Below are 18,835 nucleotides of genomic sequence, written 5' to 3'. Positions count from 1 at the left end.
TCGTCTTATTCTGCTCACTTAACAGATGCAATCCACTTTGCACACGTTTAGTAGATCAGCTTTGTGTGGGATATCAAGTTTGCACGCGTTTTAGTACAAGCAAACCTTTAGTAAATTAGGCCCTTAGTTCGGCTATTCTAAGACACCCTTAGATGCAGTACTTTATCTCCCCTGCAGATGATGCCATCAACCCAATTTCTATTTACCGTATTTTCTGGACTATTGAGCGCACCGGGATATAATCCGCACAAACTAAATCTTTGAAGAAAAACATATTTTTTTCCAAATATTAGCCGTACTGCACTATAAGCCGCATATATAATTGTTGTGAAGTGAGTTATTTACACAAAAATATTTTGTGAATATTTACATACCTTAATTGTTTCCAAACGATGTCTGTAATGCGGCAGTAAAACGGCTGATCAAACAAAACCGAAGTCATCATCATGGACCAACTAGCTGCGGAGGCTAACTTTCTAATCAGCTAAAAAGACTGAATAAGTCCATGGTGACGTTTTGGGGAATTTAGAAAACTAAAAAAATACAAAAATAATACCATAGTAAGTTAATAATACTAACAAAGACAATCGTAGTTGTGTTAGCATTTTAGCTAATGCTAACGACGCTAGCTTCATTACATTCTGATAATACTTACAAATAGGCATGAAAACACTCCTACAGACATCACACATGGGACGATGAGTAAGTAGAAATAGTTCTAGTTACAGTATATTGTAAAACTTACAGACATTGCTTGGAGTGATTCATAGAGAATCCATACGAGTAGGAACGCTATGGACGGCTAGGAGACGGAACAGCACATCGACTTCCGGTTGAAAGCATAGTCTAAAAAGAAGGGCAAGGCAGCACCTGAAGTAAGCGAAATCGTTCAAACACTGGCACTACAGCACAAGCTTATTCACTTATTTAGTGTCTTTGTTTTTTTTATTCAAATCTATTTGCAATACGGCCTAGAGCAAATAAAAATCCATAAATTAGCCGCAGCGTTTTATAAGCCGTAGGCTTCAAAGCGTAGGAAAAAAGTAGCGCCTTATAGTCTGGAATTTACGGTAAGTTAAAGCAGAGAAAATTGAAATACCGAACGGCAAATAGACCGTTATATATTGTACTTTCACGTTTATACTTGTGTTTCCATCAGCCTCTCCAGTCCAGTTCATTACAGTGCAGTCTGTAAGGGTAAATCCTGCAGGATGTGCTAAGTAAACAGTGTCACACCTGAGGGAAGTCGACATTCTTTGTCCAGCAATCAACACGCTGCAGCTTTTAGAAACCTGACCATCTCGTGCTTACAGTGCCAACAAGTGAACGACACACTTTATACTGAACTTAATTGTACTGCTTGGTGGAAACAGGACTTGGACTAATACTACTCTAAATACATTATAACACAAGACTATTTAACTGGCCGCCCCAATCCCAGCAGGGAATGACACCAGACTGGCCTGCAAGTTAAAACAATTTGGAAGAAGATGATCTTTGACTAGATTTTTGCAGTAGGCCCTTTTAAAAACAGCAGATTCTCGGGATATACCAAATAGGAATAATAGTGACAATAGAAGTCCGCCCCCTTAGGTCTCTGAAAATGTGGCCCCCAAAACAGTTTAGTTGACCCAAACCATGATAATAAAAACATCCTTAAAATGAACTGATGAAAACAGGCTTGAACTGACCATAACCCTTAATCAGAACCTTTTTCTAAACACATTCTTAACCCGAACCTAACCCTGATAGCTCAGTTACAGCTCTTTTTATTACCAAATCTGTGTTCTATGTGTTTTATGTTGCACGATTGCACCAAGAAAAATTCCTAGTTTGTGAACGCGTTCTCAAACAATGGCAATAAAAACTATTCTGATTCTGATTCTGATTCTGATTAAACCCCTAACTCTAAAACTACTTCTAACCCTAACCATCTTTGTCCTAACTCTTAACCCTCCTCTGAACACTAACACAGAACCCTGAGCAATAGTCCTAACTCATGTCCTAAACCAAACACCTAACTGGAACTACCAACCCCTGATCTCTCATCCCTAATCCAACCAACCAACCCTAAACTAATCAGTAACCCTTAGCAATAATTATAAGCCTTGAAGGCCTGACATAAAGCACTTCTGGGTTTTCAATCAGAGCTGAAGAGAGGGAGTGAGGGGACAAAACGATTAAAGTTTAATGAGCATGAAGAGGAGGAGCATGTTGAAGTTTGAGTGTGTCAGACAAAGATCAATAATAAACAGTGGAGTCAGACTAGACTAGTGGGCGTAAGGATAAATAAAGCTGACCACCTTGACACCACTGTGAGTCAACGCTTTACAACACGCGTGAAAGGCAGCTTTGTGTCGGGATAGAAAATAAATACCAAAGATGATGTGTCTCATGTGGACACCCTTGGACATAAACTTTGCGATGGGGACACACTAGTGGAAAAGAAATGGGACGAGGTTGTTATCTACTTGGCAAGCCTCTTAGCCACGTCTTTGTACGCCATCTCGATCTCAGAGTCAGCCGCGCATGTGTTGGTGAACTCGTCGCGCGCCGCCGCATTCTTCAAGTACCGCCAGATGCCCGTCATGTCCAAGGAAATGTTGTAGTTGCGGTACTTCTTAGCCACCACCTGGAAGACAACGACAACGGGTCTGAAGTGTAGCGCTAGCTAAGCATGTCACTTTTGAGCTAAACAAGGAACCCTGGTTGGTAACATCGGCAGAGATCAAGAAATGGATGGTTTTCGTATATACTCAAGTCAGTTATGAGTGATCAACAAATTTAATGTACGTTTTAGCATCAAAAGGTATTTTGCGTTTAAAGTCAATTAAGACTTTGAGGAAGTCAACATGAAGCGTGTTTTTGTTACCGTCATTGAACAAACCCAACTTACGTTTTTTTTTTTACATCAAAGACAGCTCTGTGTTTACGACAAATCTAATATGCGTTTTTGTAAGCGTCCAAAAAAATTTAAAATAACTGGACAATTTTGGGGAGTCAGTGCTTTTCAAAGAAGATTAAATCTTGTATTTTTCAAAGCTCAGGAGTTGCGAATCTTCAACTAACACTGACGTGGATGATTTAGTGTTTTCAACAAAACTAACATTTACGTTTTTGTGAAAACTCCATAAAATCGTCTTTGACATACCTAAATTAATGCTCAGGTTTTTCTTATCTAAAACACGTCTTAAACAACGATTTAGTTTTGGATTAACTTAATGGAAACACTTTCGTAAACATCACAGATTATTTAAACTACTTTTTTTTTTTAAATAACGCTAACACAATTTTGTTTTGTAAACTTGAAGATGATTCAGTTGTACTTAATCAATGTGCTCGTTATAGTTCTGTGTTCTGCTCAGTGGCCCACTCGTTAGAGTGTCCGCCCTGAGATCGGTAGGTCGTGAGTTCAAACCCCGGCCGAGTCATACCAAAGACTATAAAAATGGAACCCATTACCTCCCTGCTTGGTAAGCAAGGGAGGAATTGGGGGTTAAAAAAGCGGTAGAAAATGGATGGATGGATGGATTACCAAATGATTCCTGAGCGTGGACACCGCTGCTGCTCACTGTTCCCCTCACCTCCAAGGGGGTGGAACAAGAGGATGGGTCAAATGCAGAGGGTAATTTCACCGTGTGACTATCAGTGGTACTTTAACTTTTAACTTAACATCTGTAAGCATTTGTAGTCTTCAACAAATATAATAGTTGGTTTTTTTTTTTGCTTTGGGATAATTCAGTTCGATTAGGTACATAATTGGTGAACACTGTGGATAGTTTTAAATCTTCAAAAAAATCTAACATGCACAAACTTTATGAATGTATTTTTGTCCAGTTTGAAGACAATTTCTCTTTTGTCAACATTGGCGACATGACAAATTGTAGAAATCTAATTGTAACGGACACCAATTGTAAATTTTTCCAAGGTTTCAACAAGCTTTCTACCTTGACTATGTGCAGTTTAGGCAGCAGGTTGCAGTCTGCCAGGGTCAGCTCATTCCCGTCCAAGAAGCTTCGCCTGGAGGGCTTCTCCTCCTCCCTGCTGTCTGCGTCGATCTCGTCAGGCAGGGGGCTGTTCAGGTAGTCGTCCAGCTTCTTCAGGGCCCTCGTTAAGCCTTTCTCCAGTGCTGGGAAGGGAAAATATGCACATACAAGCTTGCTGGCACAGTCATAAGAGGAAAGTCGTCCACTAAGTGGCAGCAGAGCAACCAGCGCCAGGCAACTACTGGCCTCTGCTGCCCTCTAGCGAGAAATATTGGCATTTCAGCCTTCACTGTTTTCACATTATTGAAGGCCTTACTCTTATTTTGAATAGTTCTTTCATTTTAGAGCTTTTTAATGAGCACATGACACTTGGAAGTGTTAAAAAGGAATAGCCTCACCATCGTTGGCCTCCACTTTGGTGTTCTTGATGAAGGCAGAGAACTTGGCGAATATGTCATTCCCGGCCGTGTTGGACTCTCTTTGCTTGGCCGCCAGTTTGGGATACCTGACAGCAGGCAGGACTCAGTCACACATCTGGATCACATCAAGCTCAGAACCAGAGCACGTTACACGCCCAGCTAGTGCTTGCCCCTGTTACTGGTGGCCATTTATTATAACAGTGAGAGGAAAGAAGGATGTATTTAATCTGTAAGTCTTCATTGAGCCCAGTCTGGCTATTGTTCGTATGTCAAATGCATAAAAAAATCCAGGCTTTAAAAAAATTAAAAAAAATTACACAACATTGCTGTCCATTAATATTATAATAAAAATGATGATGATGATATTTATAATATTAATAATATCAATAATAATAATAATAATAATAATAATAATAATAATAATAATGTTGATAATAAAAAATGATCAAGTAATTTTTTTTTTCTAAAGTAGTATTATATAATGTATTCCATATGTTTACACTTTTTCTAAATGTATTTTCATTGATTATTGTAATTATGAGAAAAAGTGTTCAATCAAAATTGTATTTATTTTTTTATTTATAAAGTATAAAATACACTATATTGGCAAAAGTATTTGGCCACCTGCCTTGACTCACATATGAACTTGAAGTGCCATCCCATTCCTAACCCATAGGGTTCAGTATGATGTCGGTCCACCTTTTGCAGCTATTACAACTTCAACTCTTCAGGGGAAGGCTGTCCACAAGGTTGCGGAGTGTGTTTATAGGAATTCTTGGCCATTCTTCCAAAGGCGCAATGGTGAGGTCACACACTGATGTTGGTCGAGAAGCCCTGGTTCTCAGTCCCCATTATAATTCATTCCAAATGTGTTCTATCGGGTTCAGGTCAAGACTCTGTGCAGGCCAGTCAAATTCATCCACACCAGACTCTTTCATCCATGTCTTTATGGACCTTGCTTTGTGCACTGGTGCACAGTCATGTTGGAAGAGGAAGGGGCCCGCTCCAAACTGTTCCCACAAGGTTGGGAGCATGGAATTGTCCAAAATGTTTTGGTATCCTGGAGCATTCAGAGTTCCTTTCACTGAAACTAAGGGGCCAAGCCCAACTCATGAAAAACAACCCCACACTATAATTCTTCCTCCACCAAATTTCACACTCGGCACAATGCAGTCCGAAATGTACCATTTTCCTGGCAACATCCAAACCCAGACTCTTCCATCAGATTGCCAGATGAAAAAGCGTGATTCATCACTCCAGAGAAGGCGTCTCCACTGCTCTAGAGTTCAGTGGCGACGTGCTTTACACCACTGCATCCTACGCTTTGCATTGGACTTGGTCATGTATGACTTCAATGCAGCTGCTCGGCCATGGAAACACATTCCATGAAGCTCTCTGAGTACTGTACGTGGGCTAATTGGAAGGTCACATGACTGTGCAGAAAGTCGGCGACCTCTTTGCACTATGCGCTTCAGCATCCGCTGACCCCTCTCTGTCAGTTTTCGTGGCCTACCACTTGGTGGCTGAGTTGCTGTTGTTCCCAAACTCTTCCATTTCCGGGGACGGCGTGGCGAAGTTGGGAGACTGGCCGTGCCAGCAATCTGAGGGTTACTGGTTCAATCCCCACCTTCTACCATCCTAGTCACGTCCGTTGTGTCCTTGAGCAAGACACTTCACCCTTGCTCCTGATGGGTCCTGGTTAGCACCTTGTATGGCAGCTCCCGCCATCAGTGTGTGTGAATGGGTGAATGTGGAAATAGTGTCAAAGTGCTTTGAGTTCCTTAAAAAGGTAGACAAGCGCTATACAAGTACAACCCATTTACCATTTTCTTATAATAAAGCCAACAGATGACTTTGGAATATTTAGGAGTGAGGAAATTTCACGACTGGATTTGTTGCACAGGTGGCATCCTATGACAGTTCCACGCTGGAAGTCACTGAGCTCCTGAGAGCGGATCATTCTTTCACAAATGTTTGTAGAAACAGTCTCCATGCCTAAGTGCTAGATTTTATACACCTGATTGATTAGGACACCTGATTCTGATCATTTGGATGGGTGGCAATAAAGTGTATTTGTTGTAATATTTTCTTATATAGTATTAAAATAATATTACATTATAGCACACAATATTCTAACTGTATAATTGGGGGCTCGTCTTGGTCACTAATATGACTGTACTGCGTCCGCTAAGTAAGTAAGTTGTCAGTATGAATCATGAACCTAACATGTCGTGGAATGGTGTACCTAATGAAGTGACCACACGGGGTGTGTTACTGACTTGGGGGGTGCTAGCATCTCCTCCAGGAACTCCTCGATCTTGTTGATGTCTGTCTTGACCTCTCCGTTGTAGGTAAGGAATGGCGGGTGCGTGCCGGGCGCCAGGTTGTTCAGATCCGCTGGCTTCCTGCAGAACAGGCGGGGGGAAAAGACGGACGTAAAAAGAAGGAGAAGAACTATGATGGTGGTGGCTGGCGGACCTCTTAAGGTCCACGGTGGTGACGTTGAAGACGACTCCTTTGAGCCAGAGGATCATGAAGAGACGTTGCGAGAAAGGACAGTTGCCGATGCTCTCGCCATCGATGCCCGCCTGCACACAAGCAGAAGTTTACATCAAACATGCAGTACTCGTGTACTTATTGAACTGTAAGTAATAACTGCTCTTCTCTAACCTGAAGAAAATTCTGTCATTGATTAGAAACCCGTTTGTTTTAGTCAACCCAAGTGTTCAAAGGTTACAATTTGGAGCTTCCAAGAATGATAGCTTTATGTCATTGCAGGAACCCTACTGATTTTGACTGCACCAGGAAGCTTTGTTCAAAGGTCAGATTCCTGAGAGTCTTTTTCTTTGTTAACACTCTCAATCTTTAAAAGACAATAGGGTTTTGTCAGAACAAGAATGATGTTGATTTTGATGCTTCGCAAGCTGTGTTCAAATATAAAATTCCTGAAAACTTTTTTTCTTAGTCAACACTCATTATTTTGCTTTAAGAACAATAGGTGTATTTCAGAGCAAGAAACCTTTTGATTTTGATAGCTTGATGTAGCTGGGTTCGAAGGACAGATTGCTACCTCTGTCAGCTCGACACCACAGTCCAACTTCCAAGAATGATAGGCTTCTGTCAGTGCACAAACACTATTGATTATGATTGCCCCAGGAAGCTGTGTTCAAAGGTCAGATTCCTGAGATTCTTTTTCTTCGTTGACATTCTCATTCTGAATCTTTCATGAACAATGGGTTTCTGTCAAAGCAAAAACCTGATTGATTTTGAATGCTTGAGGTAGCTATAGCTTTAAAGGAGGGATTACTATCTCTGCCAAGACGACAATATTGTTAAACCTCCGTGAATGATGGGTTTCTGTCAGAACGAGAACCCTGTTAATTTTGACTGTTTGCGTTAGCTGTGTTCAAAGGTCAGATTACTTGGTAATCTGACTTTTGGTAATCATTACCACCTTTACCTCAGGGCAAGAACCCTATTGACGTTGACTTCTCCAGGTATATGCTGGGTTCAAAGGTCACATTCCTTGCAACCTTTTTTGCTACCATTCATTCATATATTTTCAAACACATAAGTGTCTGTCAGAGAGAGGAACTCTGTTGATTTTGAATGCTTGAGCTGAGTTCAAATGTCAGATTCCTGCCAGCTCTACAGTATTGTTAAGTGTTCAAGACCATTAGTTATGACAAAGTAAGATTGCAAGTGATTTTGAATTACATGCTGTTACAATATGTTGAGGTCAAAGATCAGATCAGTTGACCAAACAAAAAAATCATGATCAATACTTTGTTGGATTGGATAGGCTAATAACAAGACTTTTAGGTCAGCTGAGGTGAAACTCCCTTTACTTTTTATTAGTCAGACTTGATTGCACATATTCTTAAGCCTTCAAAGTTTTGGGGTGTGATTGGATAAAATCAGAACAAAAACTCTAAAAAGAAGAAAAAAAACCTATCAGTACTCAACAAACACATTTCAACACCTCCTTTGTGGATGGATAGTTTAATGACAAAGCAAGAGCCCTATTGATTTTGGACTATTTGAAGACTTTTTAGGTTCGATGATTACTACTTTTTATTAGTAAAATTTCTGCCAAATGCGCACATTTACAGTAGTTTTAGACATGAGAGGAGCAGATCAGAGCAATAACTCTTTAGATTTTGAAAGACTTCTAGGCACATATTCTTTGTGGATGCAATTGAAACCTCCAAGCTTTCAGGCGTTTGAACGTTACGCTTGGGCAAGTACACTCGTGATTTTAAATGATAGGCGGTCGACATTGAGGATGTCAATCACTTCCTGTCGATGTCGCGTTTGTGCTGGCATGAGATGTGCTCATGTTTCATCGCTAACTGTGACAACTGACCCCCCTGCTGAATTATGCATGATGACATCATCCCCTGACCAACATGCATGCAAACACACACACATTCGTGTATTTGTTACCTTCTTGAGACCTCCGAAAAATGCCTCTCTTTAGGACCACCCTTGCTAGATATATAAAGATTTGTATTTACAACATTAATAATATATACATACTATGCAAATATAAAAAAGGTAGGCTTTTAGTTCATTTTTTGAATAGTTTGTTTATAATTGGTTTTTAATCTTCATTATTTACTTCAAGTTATTACAGTATGTCTCTATATACATACAGCAGGGGTCACCAACCTTTTTGAAACCAAGGGCTACTTCTTGGGTACTGATTAATGCGAAGGGCTACCAGTTAGATACACACTTAAATAAATTGCCAGAAGTAGCCAATTTGCTCAATTTACCTTTAACTCTGTTATTATTAATAATTAATGATAATTATCTTTGTGGAAACACTGATCATCTTAACGATTTCTCACAATAAATATATATAGAAACAGATAAATATCAATATGCAACACTTTATTTTTATATTTTCTCTAAGTGCACATTTTTCAAATTGAACATTTTCAAATGATCACTTCTAAGACAGTCTTGTGAAATCACAATATCCCATTTTAACTAGCTAGCCACTAACATGTTTTAACAAATCATGAATTACTTTGCACCATGTTTGTACAAATAATAACTCATGTAAAATACAAAAGTAAACTCTCAAATTTTTAAATCATGTCACACTTTGAACTGGACACCAAATCTGTTATCTGTTTCTTTGTCAGTTAGTGGGAAGCCTGGCATTGCAAGCTGTTAACTAGTGTGTTGTACTCTGGTGTGTAACTTGACACTGCAACTCTGAGTGAGTCTTGCAGATGTGCATCAGTGAGGCGTGTTCTGTGTTTGTTCTTGATGAAGTTCATGTCAGAAAAGGCTGATTCACAAAGATAAGATTTTTCCTCATTGTTTGCGGAACCTTCTTAATCTTTTGGACATATTTTCACAGCAATCTGGCCTTAAGCTTAATTATGATAAATGTAAAATGTTAAGGATCGGAAATCTAAAGGGAACGTCCTTTCTAATGGAATGCAAAGTGCCTGTTTTGTGGACAGATGGACCAGTTAACATACTTGGTGTTGTTGTCCCAGAAAATCTGGAAGATCTAGGCTCAGTAAATTATGATAATCGACTAAGAAAGCTGGACAAAATTATGCAATTATGGAAAGGGAAATCCCTAACCTTGTATGGTAAAATGTCTATTGCCAACTCGTTAATTATTCCTCAATTTATTTATTTGTTTTTGTCATTACCAGCTCCATCACAAAACTTTTTTAAGATTTATGAGCGGAGGGTCTTCGATTTTGTCTGAAACGGCAAACCAGAAAAGATTAAAAGAAAGGTTTTGTACAAAGAGTATGAATATGGGGGCCTGAAACTTCTCAACCTTGAAGCTATGTGTCTGTCTTTAAAAGCATCAATTGTTCCAAAGATGTATTTAAACATTGAGTGGTACACAAATGTCCTGTTGGACAAAAAACATGTACTGTATCAAAATAAATGGTATCCTTTTTTACAAGTGATCCCCTCCCAGAGAGTCTGCTGGGAAACATGGTGGGGTTCATAAAGGAAACAATCCACTCATAGTGGTGTTTTCAATTTTATGTGCCAGAAAAAAGAGACAATATTTTGCAGCAGTTAATATGGATGAACTCTAATATTGTAATAGATGGAAAGCCTTTCTTTTGGAAAAATATGTTTGAAAGAGGAATCATTTTTGTCAATGATATTATCAATGAGAATGGTAAAATTATGAAGTATGATGAATTTAGAGCTATGTATGGTGATGCTTGCTCAAGCTTTTCATGTTATCAACTAACTGGAGTAATTGGGAAAAGGTGGAAACAAATAATTAATTATGGAACTACTAAATTATTAGTTTGTAAACCTCTAATAAGAAATTCTAGTTGGCAAAAAGGAACTAAAATAAATAGAAAAATACATATTTTTTTATTTAATAAAGAAATCTTTGAAGGCTGCCTCATACAACACAAATGGAAAATGGGAGGACTTTTTTGACTGCCCGTTGCCATGGCATGCCATATTCAAACTAATCTATAAAACCACTATCGATGTGCAAAATCGTTATTTTCAAATTAAAATTATTTATAACTTCTTACCCACAGGGAAAATGTTAAAATTATGGAATATGACAGAGTCAGATGATTGCCGATTTTGTTGTCAGGAGCCTGAATCCACCCTGCATTTGTTTTGGTATTGTCATATTGTGTCTTTGTTTTGGGTGGAAGTTGAAAAAATGTGTTTAAGGATTGGTTTGTTTATGAAGCTTAATGTGGTTTCTGTTATTTTAGGAGAGTTCATTGACAATCATGATTTAGTCAATTTAATTATAGTACTCGGTAAAAGGTTTATTTTTAAGGCCAAAAACAGATATTCACTTAGTATTACTTTCTTTAAAACATTTATTCAGTATTTTCTAACTTTAGAAAGTTACATGGTTGAAAACGATAATGATGCCAAAAAACATTAAAAAAAAGATGAGAAGTCCTCAAAGGCTTATTTTGAAAGTATAATTATGTTTATAGATTATATGATATCTGTTGTTGTGTTCCCTAATTTGAGTGACCTGGACATAATCTGGACTGTACATAAATGCTTATTTTGAAAATGTAATTTTGTTTATAAATTATATGCAATCTGTTTTTTACATTTTTTAATTTTTTTCTGTGTACATGAATGAAGGTGTGTGTTGCTGAGTCCGACTTGGACATTATCTGGACTGGGCCTGGTTTAAAAAACCCTTTAAACAAATCTAATTTCATTGACAACCTGGTCTGTTGAAGATAAGGCCCTTTTTTAAAAAATAAAATAAAATAAGATAAATAAATAAAAAACATTTTCTTGGATAAAAAAGAAAGTAAAACAATATAAAAATAATTATATAAAAAAATAGTAATTAATGAAAATGTTAGTGGACCAGCAGCCTATACAATCATGTGTGCGTCAGGGACTTTGTCCCTTGCAGATGTGTTGTCTATGTTGTGGGAACCAGAATATTGGTAGCAGAAAGAAATAACCCCTTTTGTGTGAGTGGGTGTGGATGAGTGTGCATGGGGGAGGTTGTTTGGGTTGATGCACTGATTGAAAGTGTATCTTGTGTTTTTTGTATGTAGATTTAATTTAAAAAAAAATTTTATTTTTTTTATTTATTTTTTATTTTATTTTTTTTAGAACAGGCCCGCGGGCGACTCATCTGGTCCTTACGGGCGACCTGGTGCCCGCGGGCACCGTGTTGGTGACCCCTGACATACAGTATATATTTTATTTGTTTTATTAATTTTGGCCAAAGGGGGCGCATTTCAATTTCTTACACACACTTCACTTGTTATTTCATATGTTGACCAAAAGGGGAAGCACTTTTAAAACAGACACTGATATGTTATCATTTCTTTTTGGGACCACCATAGTTTTGATAGATTTCACCACCAGGGGTGCAAATGAGATCTCTATATTTTGTTTTTTGTTTTTTGTAATGTGCTTAAGGCCGATGACAAACAAGTCACGGACCACAGATGGCCCCTGTGCCGCACTTTGGGCAACCCAGCTGTAGAAGCTAACTGTTAATGGCCACTATAGTCTTAGTACCGTAGTGTATTTGTTCATCCTATGGTCACATATGGGACACAGGTTGTCTTACGTCAGCACCAGAAGTGGTAAAATCAGCTGTTCACCTGGCGGGTTTTTTTCGGGGATGAATAGGAAAGTCCTTCTTTAGTCTTCTTTTATCATATATTGCTGCTTTTGCACATGTTAATGTTTACTTTTGTATGCACATTAAATCAACAAAAAATCCAGACTTTGAAACAATGTTCACGGACACTCTATTACAGGGGTCACCAACCTTTTTGAAACCAAGGGCTACTTCTTGGGTACTGATTAATGCGAAGGGCTACCAGTTAGATACACACTTAAATAAATTGCCAGAAGTAGCCAATTTGCTCAATTTACCTTTAACTCTGTTATTATTAATAATTAATGATATTTATCTTTGTGGAAACACTGATCATCTTAATGATTTCTCACAATAAATATATATAGAAACAGATAAATATCAATATGCAACACTTTATTTTTATATTTTCTCTAAGTGCACATTTTTCAAATTGAACATTTTCAAATGATCACTTCTAAGACAGTCTTGTGAAATCACAATATCCCATTTTAACTAGCTAGCCACTAACATGTTTTAACAAATCATGAATTACTTTGCACCATGTTTGTACAAATAATAACTCATGTAAAATACAAAAGTAAACTCTCAAATTTTTAAATCATGTCACACTTTGAACTGGACACCAAATCTGTTATCTGTTTCTTTGTCAGTTAGTGGGAAGCGTTGGTGACCCCTGCTCTATTAGAAGCAACGGTTTTCCGTATTGGCACCACAATTTCGGTCCTAACTTGTTCACCGGTCCTCATATGGAAGGTACTTTTCCCTGTTGATGTCTCAAGAAGGGTAGAAATACAAGAACACACCCACACAAACACACACACACACACACACACACACACACACACACACACACACACACACACACACACACACACACACACACACACACACACACACACACACACACACACACACACTCCCAGCAAACACCAGAACGCTGTTAAAACATGCCAAGTCAGCTGTGTGCATGCACTGCCATGCCTGTGTCATTGTTACAACAACACAATACATCCCCAGCCAATCAATATCTAGAACAGCAACACAAGCCAAGTGGGCCTGCTGACCTGCTGCAGAAAGGTCACATGACACATCACATGTACTTTATGTCCAATCATGACTAAACTCAGTCTAATAGCTGATAAATGACAATGCTTTTATGCTGAATAAACACAATTTGAATGTGTTTCCTGTTTTATCATAGGCACTTCCTGTTGCAACAAGACCTGCTAGTATCAAGTAGTTAATTGTCACCTGGTGTGTCTTTTTGTGTTTCCTGTCAAGCGAGCCTACATTGGACACATGTTTGTTTTGGAGTCACACCTATCTAGGCCACACTGACTGTAAGAAGTGTACGAAAATAGTTAAACATTTCAATTAGCGTGCCACGCAGAATTCCCAGTAGGCTGTCTTCTCTCAGGCTAATTGCTTAATTTTTTTCCATCCCACCTGCCTCAGGTACCCTGTGGTGTCCCAGGGGGTGTTGAGCAGAACAAACACACCAAGAAGCTGCACCAGCGCCGCCATCGCTGTGCTCTGTACCGTATGAAGGTAACGTTACCTCTGCTATTTTGTTCCTTGGACTTTCCATCACACAACACACTGACACACTATACCAGTCGTTTAGTCTTACCTTCACAAAAAGTTCAATATCAGGCTCTCTGTCCACACCTGACATTTCTTCTTTCATTGCAAGCACACGTCGTCCAGTGCAGCCTACATCCTATATCAAAACTACTACACACAATAAATAAACAAAATAAGTGTAGTATCTGTGATCCCGTAAGGTGTCGGTAAAAGTTATGTGATGCTGAGAGGTTACACAGGTGGCAGCTCAGATGTCAGATTTGTAGAAACAGATGGAAGAGCAAGAAAAGCTCTCACTGACACTGGAACAGGTGTCAGCCGGGACCACAGTGATGGATTGTAGGGGGCGGAGCCTCATCACTAACGCCACACCTCCTCCTCCATCACCTACTAATACTGTACTAATAACACTACAGTAATACATGGAGCACACCCTGGTAAAATAGCTGGTATTTATTTATATAGGAATGAGATCAACAGAAGTATGAATATTAAAACCATTTAATAAAAATGTAGGAAAAAATACATGGAAATTTGAATAAGATCATTTAAAACATTCTATAAAAAAAGTAAAGTGTTCTGATATGTAGCAAGCAAGACAAATATTTACCAACAACTAAATCAATTAAAACTGTTTTCATAATCTTGATGATTGATTATGATTTTATAAATTAATAATATAAACATTTGCCTAACATGAATATGTATAAACACTTTTTTTAAACATTGAAGATGGTGAACTTAACATGTACATATTTGATAAATAAATGTATACATATAATTAGACTATTTAAAAACATTAGGAAATAACCTTGTTATAAAATATAAAGACACATTAAAAATAATTTAAAAACATTAGGAAATAACCTTTTGTTTTAACAAAACCATAAATATACATATACACAAACTAAAAACAATTGTAATAACATTAACAAATAAACTTTCATGTAAAAAAAAAGTACAAACATACCAAAAAATTATATATATCATGAGAACATATTTACTTGAAAAATTAATTCAAATATTCACACACAAAAAAATGTTTAAACCATTAGAAAAATAATGTTTGTGTATAATTAATATTAATTCAAACACACCAAAAATGTGTTAAAAAAACATTATGAAATAACCTATTATGTAAATATAATGTATAATTATACACTCACTAAAAAGACCATTTTAAACATTATCAAACAACAAAATGTACTATAGATCCTTGACTATTTGCAGGTTTCTTTCCTCTGCTTGAAATGTAAGTGAGGTTGTTACTGCTACATGGTCACTTGAATAGAAAGTTGTTTGACGGAGAAAAAGTGCTGCCCCTACAAATCCAGCAGAGGGCGCTGTACCACAAGTCAAATCACAACATTTTCTACCAGGAAGATGTTTTAGTTTTGTTGTTTTTGACCTTTCCGGTTCAGTAACATGGGGAAATATTATTATTAACGCTAGACTAAGCTCCAACAAAATCTCATTGACATGTATGACTTGAGTTGTTATGACAGTGACAATAAAGGAATTGATTGATTGATTGGTCTCTACTATACAGATTTGCTTTACAAAAGGGAAGTGTAACAGGAAGATGTTTCGACAAGATGCATACTGTATGCCTGTTCTTCATAATGTGTGTACATTTTAAAATGCATTTGATAACTGAGTTATATTTCATATCGACAAAATAGAGGAAAACACAAATAAGCCACGTGAGCTCTGGAAAATTCTCAACAACCAGCTTCCCGGTTGCAGCCAAAAACTTAAAACCAGACTCGCCAACATCAGCATCAAGGAGGGTGTCTCCCTCATTACAGACAAAATGGAGGTAGCTAGCAGACTTAACACCTTTTTCACCAGCATAGCCGCAACTCTTGTAAACAAGCTGTCCCACCACTCTGGTCGCTTTGGTGTAGAACACATTAAAGCCTTCTGCAGAAAGCTAGGAGTATCCAACAATGATTTCAAATTAGAAATGGTCACAGCTGATGAGGTGCTTAAAAAATTGAGCGCGCTCCACCCAAACAAGGCCACCGGCCTTGATAATATTCCCTCCAGATTCCTCAGGGACTCTGCCTCCATCATTGCCCCAATCATCACGCACATAATAAACCTCTCATTTTCACAAGGCCAAGTACCAAAAGATTTTAAGATAGCAAGAGTAACTCCCCTCTTTAAAAAAGGAAGCAAATTGGAACCTGGCAACTACCAACCTGTTTCTATTCTCAGTTCCATTTCGAAAGTAATGGAAAAAATAGTTTATGAACAGGTCGATAGTTACCTTGCCACCATAAACTCATGTACAAATTCCAATCCGTCTTCAGAACTAACCACTCCACTGACACAAGCCTTCTCTATCTGACCGACCACATCAAACATGAGGTGGACGCGGGCAAATACTGCGGCATGGTCATGCTGGACCTTCAGAAGGCCTTTGACACCGTTAACCACGCTATACTGTTGGATAAGCTCAGAGCAATTGGATTTAACAAAACCTCATCAAGCTGGATGCAATCTTACTTGGAGAGAGGGAACAGGTGGTAGAGGTGAACGGCACCATGTCCCCCCCCTCTCAGTAAGCTGTGGAGTCCCCCAAGGCAGTATATTAGAGCCTTTACTGTTCCTAATATCATACTTGCCAACCTTGAGACCTCTGATACCGGGAGGTGGGGGGTGGGGGGTGGGGGGTGTGGTCGGAGGTGGGGCGGCGGGGGGGCGCAGTTGGGGGCGGGGGGCGTGGTTGGGGGCGTGGTTAAGGCTGTGGTTAATAGGGGAGTAGTATATTTACAGCTAGAATTCACCAACTCAAGTATTTTACATGTATATATATATTAGAGATGCGCGGTTTGCGGACACAACCGCGGAGTCCGCGGATAATCCGCGGGTCGGGCGGATGCATGACGAAAAAAATATATTTTAAATAGATTCGAGCGGATGGCGGTTGAACCAATTCAGAAAAAAAAAATACATAGTTAAATGTTGTTACCCACATACGAAAAACGAGCAGCACTCTTTGAAACAGGCAATTATTCATCAAGCACTGCTGCAGCTGTCACGCCAAATTGTTTCCCTTCCCCCCCATTTACTTCCGGGGCTGCGTCCAATAAAGTCACAAAGTTGCCAGGGGTCCTTAACCCGCACGCAACTGTCCTGTTTCGCGCCTGTACAAAAAAAAACAATAATCGATGTCTTCAGATTCCAGCAGCTGTCAAAGACGAAGTATCCTTCCAGCGACGGGCAGTCAAAGCCGAAGTGCTATCGATCGCTGTCAATGACGTAAGAGGAAACATGACCACGGAAGTAAATGGGGTGGGGGTGGGGGGGGGGAGGTTTTTGTAGGGGGAAGAAATTTAGCTTGACACAACACAACACAACATAAGAAGAAGAAAAAAATTAAAAGATTGCAACGCCGGCTGCAAACGTGGTACGCGACAAACTAAAAAAGGGAATACTAAAGACCAGGGGGGAAAAAAAACAATAGGTCAACACTTTCTTAATGGAAATGACAATAATATTATAATAATGATAAATAATATTATCACGCATTAATATCTCTTAGCCTCTAATGCGTGGCCAAGAGATATTAATGCGTGGCACGCATTGAATGTCTCTGCTGCATTGGATCAGTCTCCTTTCTTTAACAGGAATGCCTTGCATCGTCTATATTAGATATATAACAACGGGTGGGTGGCGGGTGGCGGGCGGTTGTGGTTTTGATAAAATGTTAGTTCGGGTGGATGGCGGGTGGATGGCGGCTGGATGACTACTTTTGTGATGCGGTTGCGGATGAAATAATTGCCTATCCGCGCATCTCTAATATATATATATACACTACCGTTCAAAAGTTTGGGGTCACATTGAAATGTCCTTATTTTTGAAGGAAAAGCACTGTACTTTTCAATGAAGATAACTTTAAACTAGTCTTAACTTTAAATAAATACACTCTATACATTGCTAACGTGGTAAATGACTATTCTAGCTGCAAATGTCTGGTTTTTGGTGCAATATCTACATAGGTGTATAGAGGCCCATTTCCAGCAACTATCACTCCAGTGTTCTAATGGTACAATGTGTTTGCTCATTGGCTCAGAAGGCTAATTGATGATTAGAAAACCCTTGTGCAATCATGTTCACACATCTGAAAACAGTTTAGCTCATTACAGAAGTTACAAAACTGACCTTCCTTTGAGCAGATTGAGTTTCTGGAGCATCACATTTGTGGGGTCAATTAAACGCTCAAAATGGCCAGAAAAAGATAACTTTCATCTGAAACTCGACAGTCTATTCTTGTTCTTAGAAATTAAGGCTATTCCACAAAATTGTTTGGGTGACCCCAAACTTTTGAACGGTAGTGTATATGTATATATATATATATGTGTGTATGAAATACTTGACTTTCAGTGAATTCTAGCTATATATATATATATATATATATATATATATATATATATATATATATATATATATATATATATATATATATATATATATATATATATAATTTTTTTTTTTTTTTTTAATTTTTTTTTTTATTATACATATAAATAAAACAAATACTTCAATTTCAGTGTTCCGGAGGCTATCCAGTAGATGGCAGTATTGTCCTGTTTAACTTCCCCGTTCATGACTGAGTATATCATTTCGGCCACCGTGTTCAATGGAGAAGTCTGTTCTACAAAATGTACAGGCAACATAATTACATACCCCTTCTCCTTCGAACTGTCCTGGATGAACTG

At 38.4% G+C, this 18,835-nt stretch overlaps 1 protein-coding gene and 1 long non-coding RNA gene across 3 annotated transcripts in view; one reads left to right on the top strand and one right to left on the bottom strand.

Moving 5' to 3' along the window:
- Nucleotides 1-2,164: 2,164 nt before the first annotated feature.
- The window catches only part of clic5b (chloride intracellular channel 5b), a 28,002-nt gene continuing 11,331 nt past the window's right edge, over nt 2,165-18,835 (bottom strand). Inside the window, exons 1-6 of one of the 2 annotated variants that reach the window (XM_062043575.1) lie at nt 14,155-14,431; nt 6,884-6,993; nt 6,685-6,810; nt 4,385-4,491; nt 3,948-4,129; nt 2,165-2,632 (exon numbers count right to left, since the gene is read on the bottom strand). In XM_062043575.1, coding sequence (XP_061899559.1) covers nt 2,468-2,632; nt 3,948-4,129; nt 4,385-4,491; nt 6,685-6,810; nt 6,884-6,993; nt 14,155-14,211 — 747 coding nt within the window. In that variant the 5' untranslated portion in view covers nt 14,212-14,431 and the 3' untranslated portion in view covers nt 2,165-2,467. Of the gene's footprint in view, nt 2,633-3,947; nt 4,130-4,384; nt 4,492-6,684; nt 6,811-6,883; nt 6,994-14,154; nt 14,432-18,835 lie in introns of those variants that run through there. The other variant, XM_062043574.1, reaches the window with a different exon arrangement.
- Nucleotides 13,670-18,835, top strand: part of LOC133647856 (uncharacterized) — a 16,641-nt gene continuing 11,475 nt past the window's right edge. The window contains exons 1-2 of the long non-coding RNA XR_009825791.1: nt 13,670-13,864; nt 13,980-14,072. This is a non-coding gene — a long non-coding RNA (uncharacterized LOC133647856). The remainder of the gene's footprint in view (nt 13,865-13,979; nt 14,073-18,835) is intronic.

Source organism: Entelurus aequoreus, linkage group LG04 (genome assembly GCF_033978785.1).
Source record: "Entelurus aequoreus isolate RoL-2023_Sb linkage group LG04, RoL_Eaeq_v1.1, whole genome shotgun sequence".
Taxonomy (NCBI): domain Eukaryota; kingdom Metazoa; phylum Chordata; class Actinopteri; order Syngnathiformes; family Syngnathidae; genus Entelurus; species Entelurus aequoreus.
This window is presented reverse-complemented; position numbering and strand designations above follow the sequence as displayed.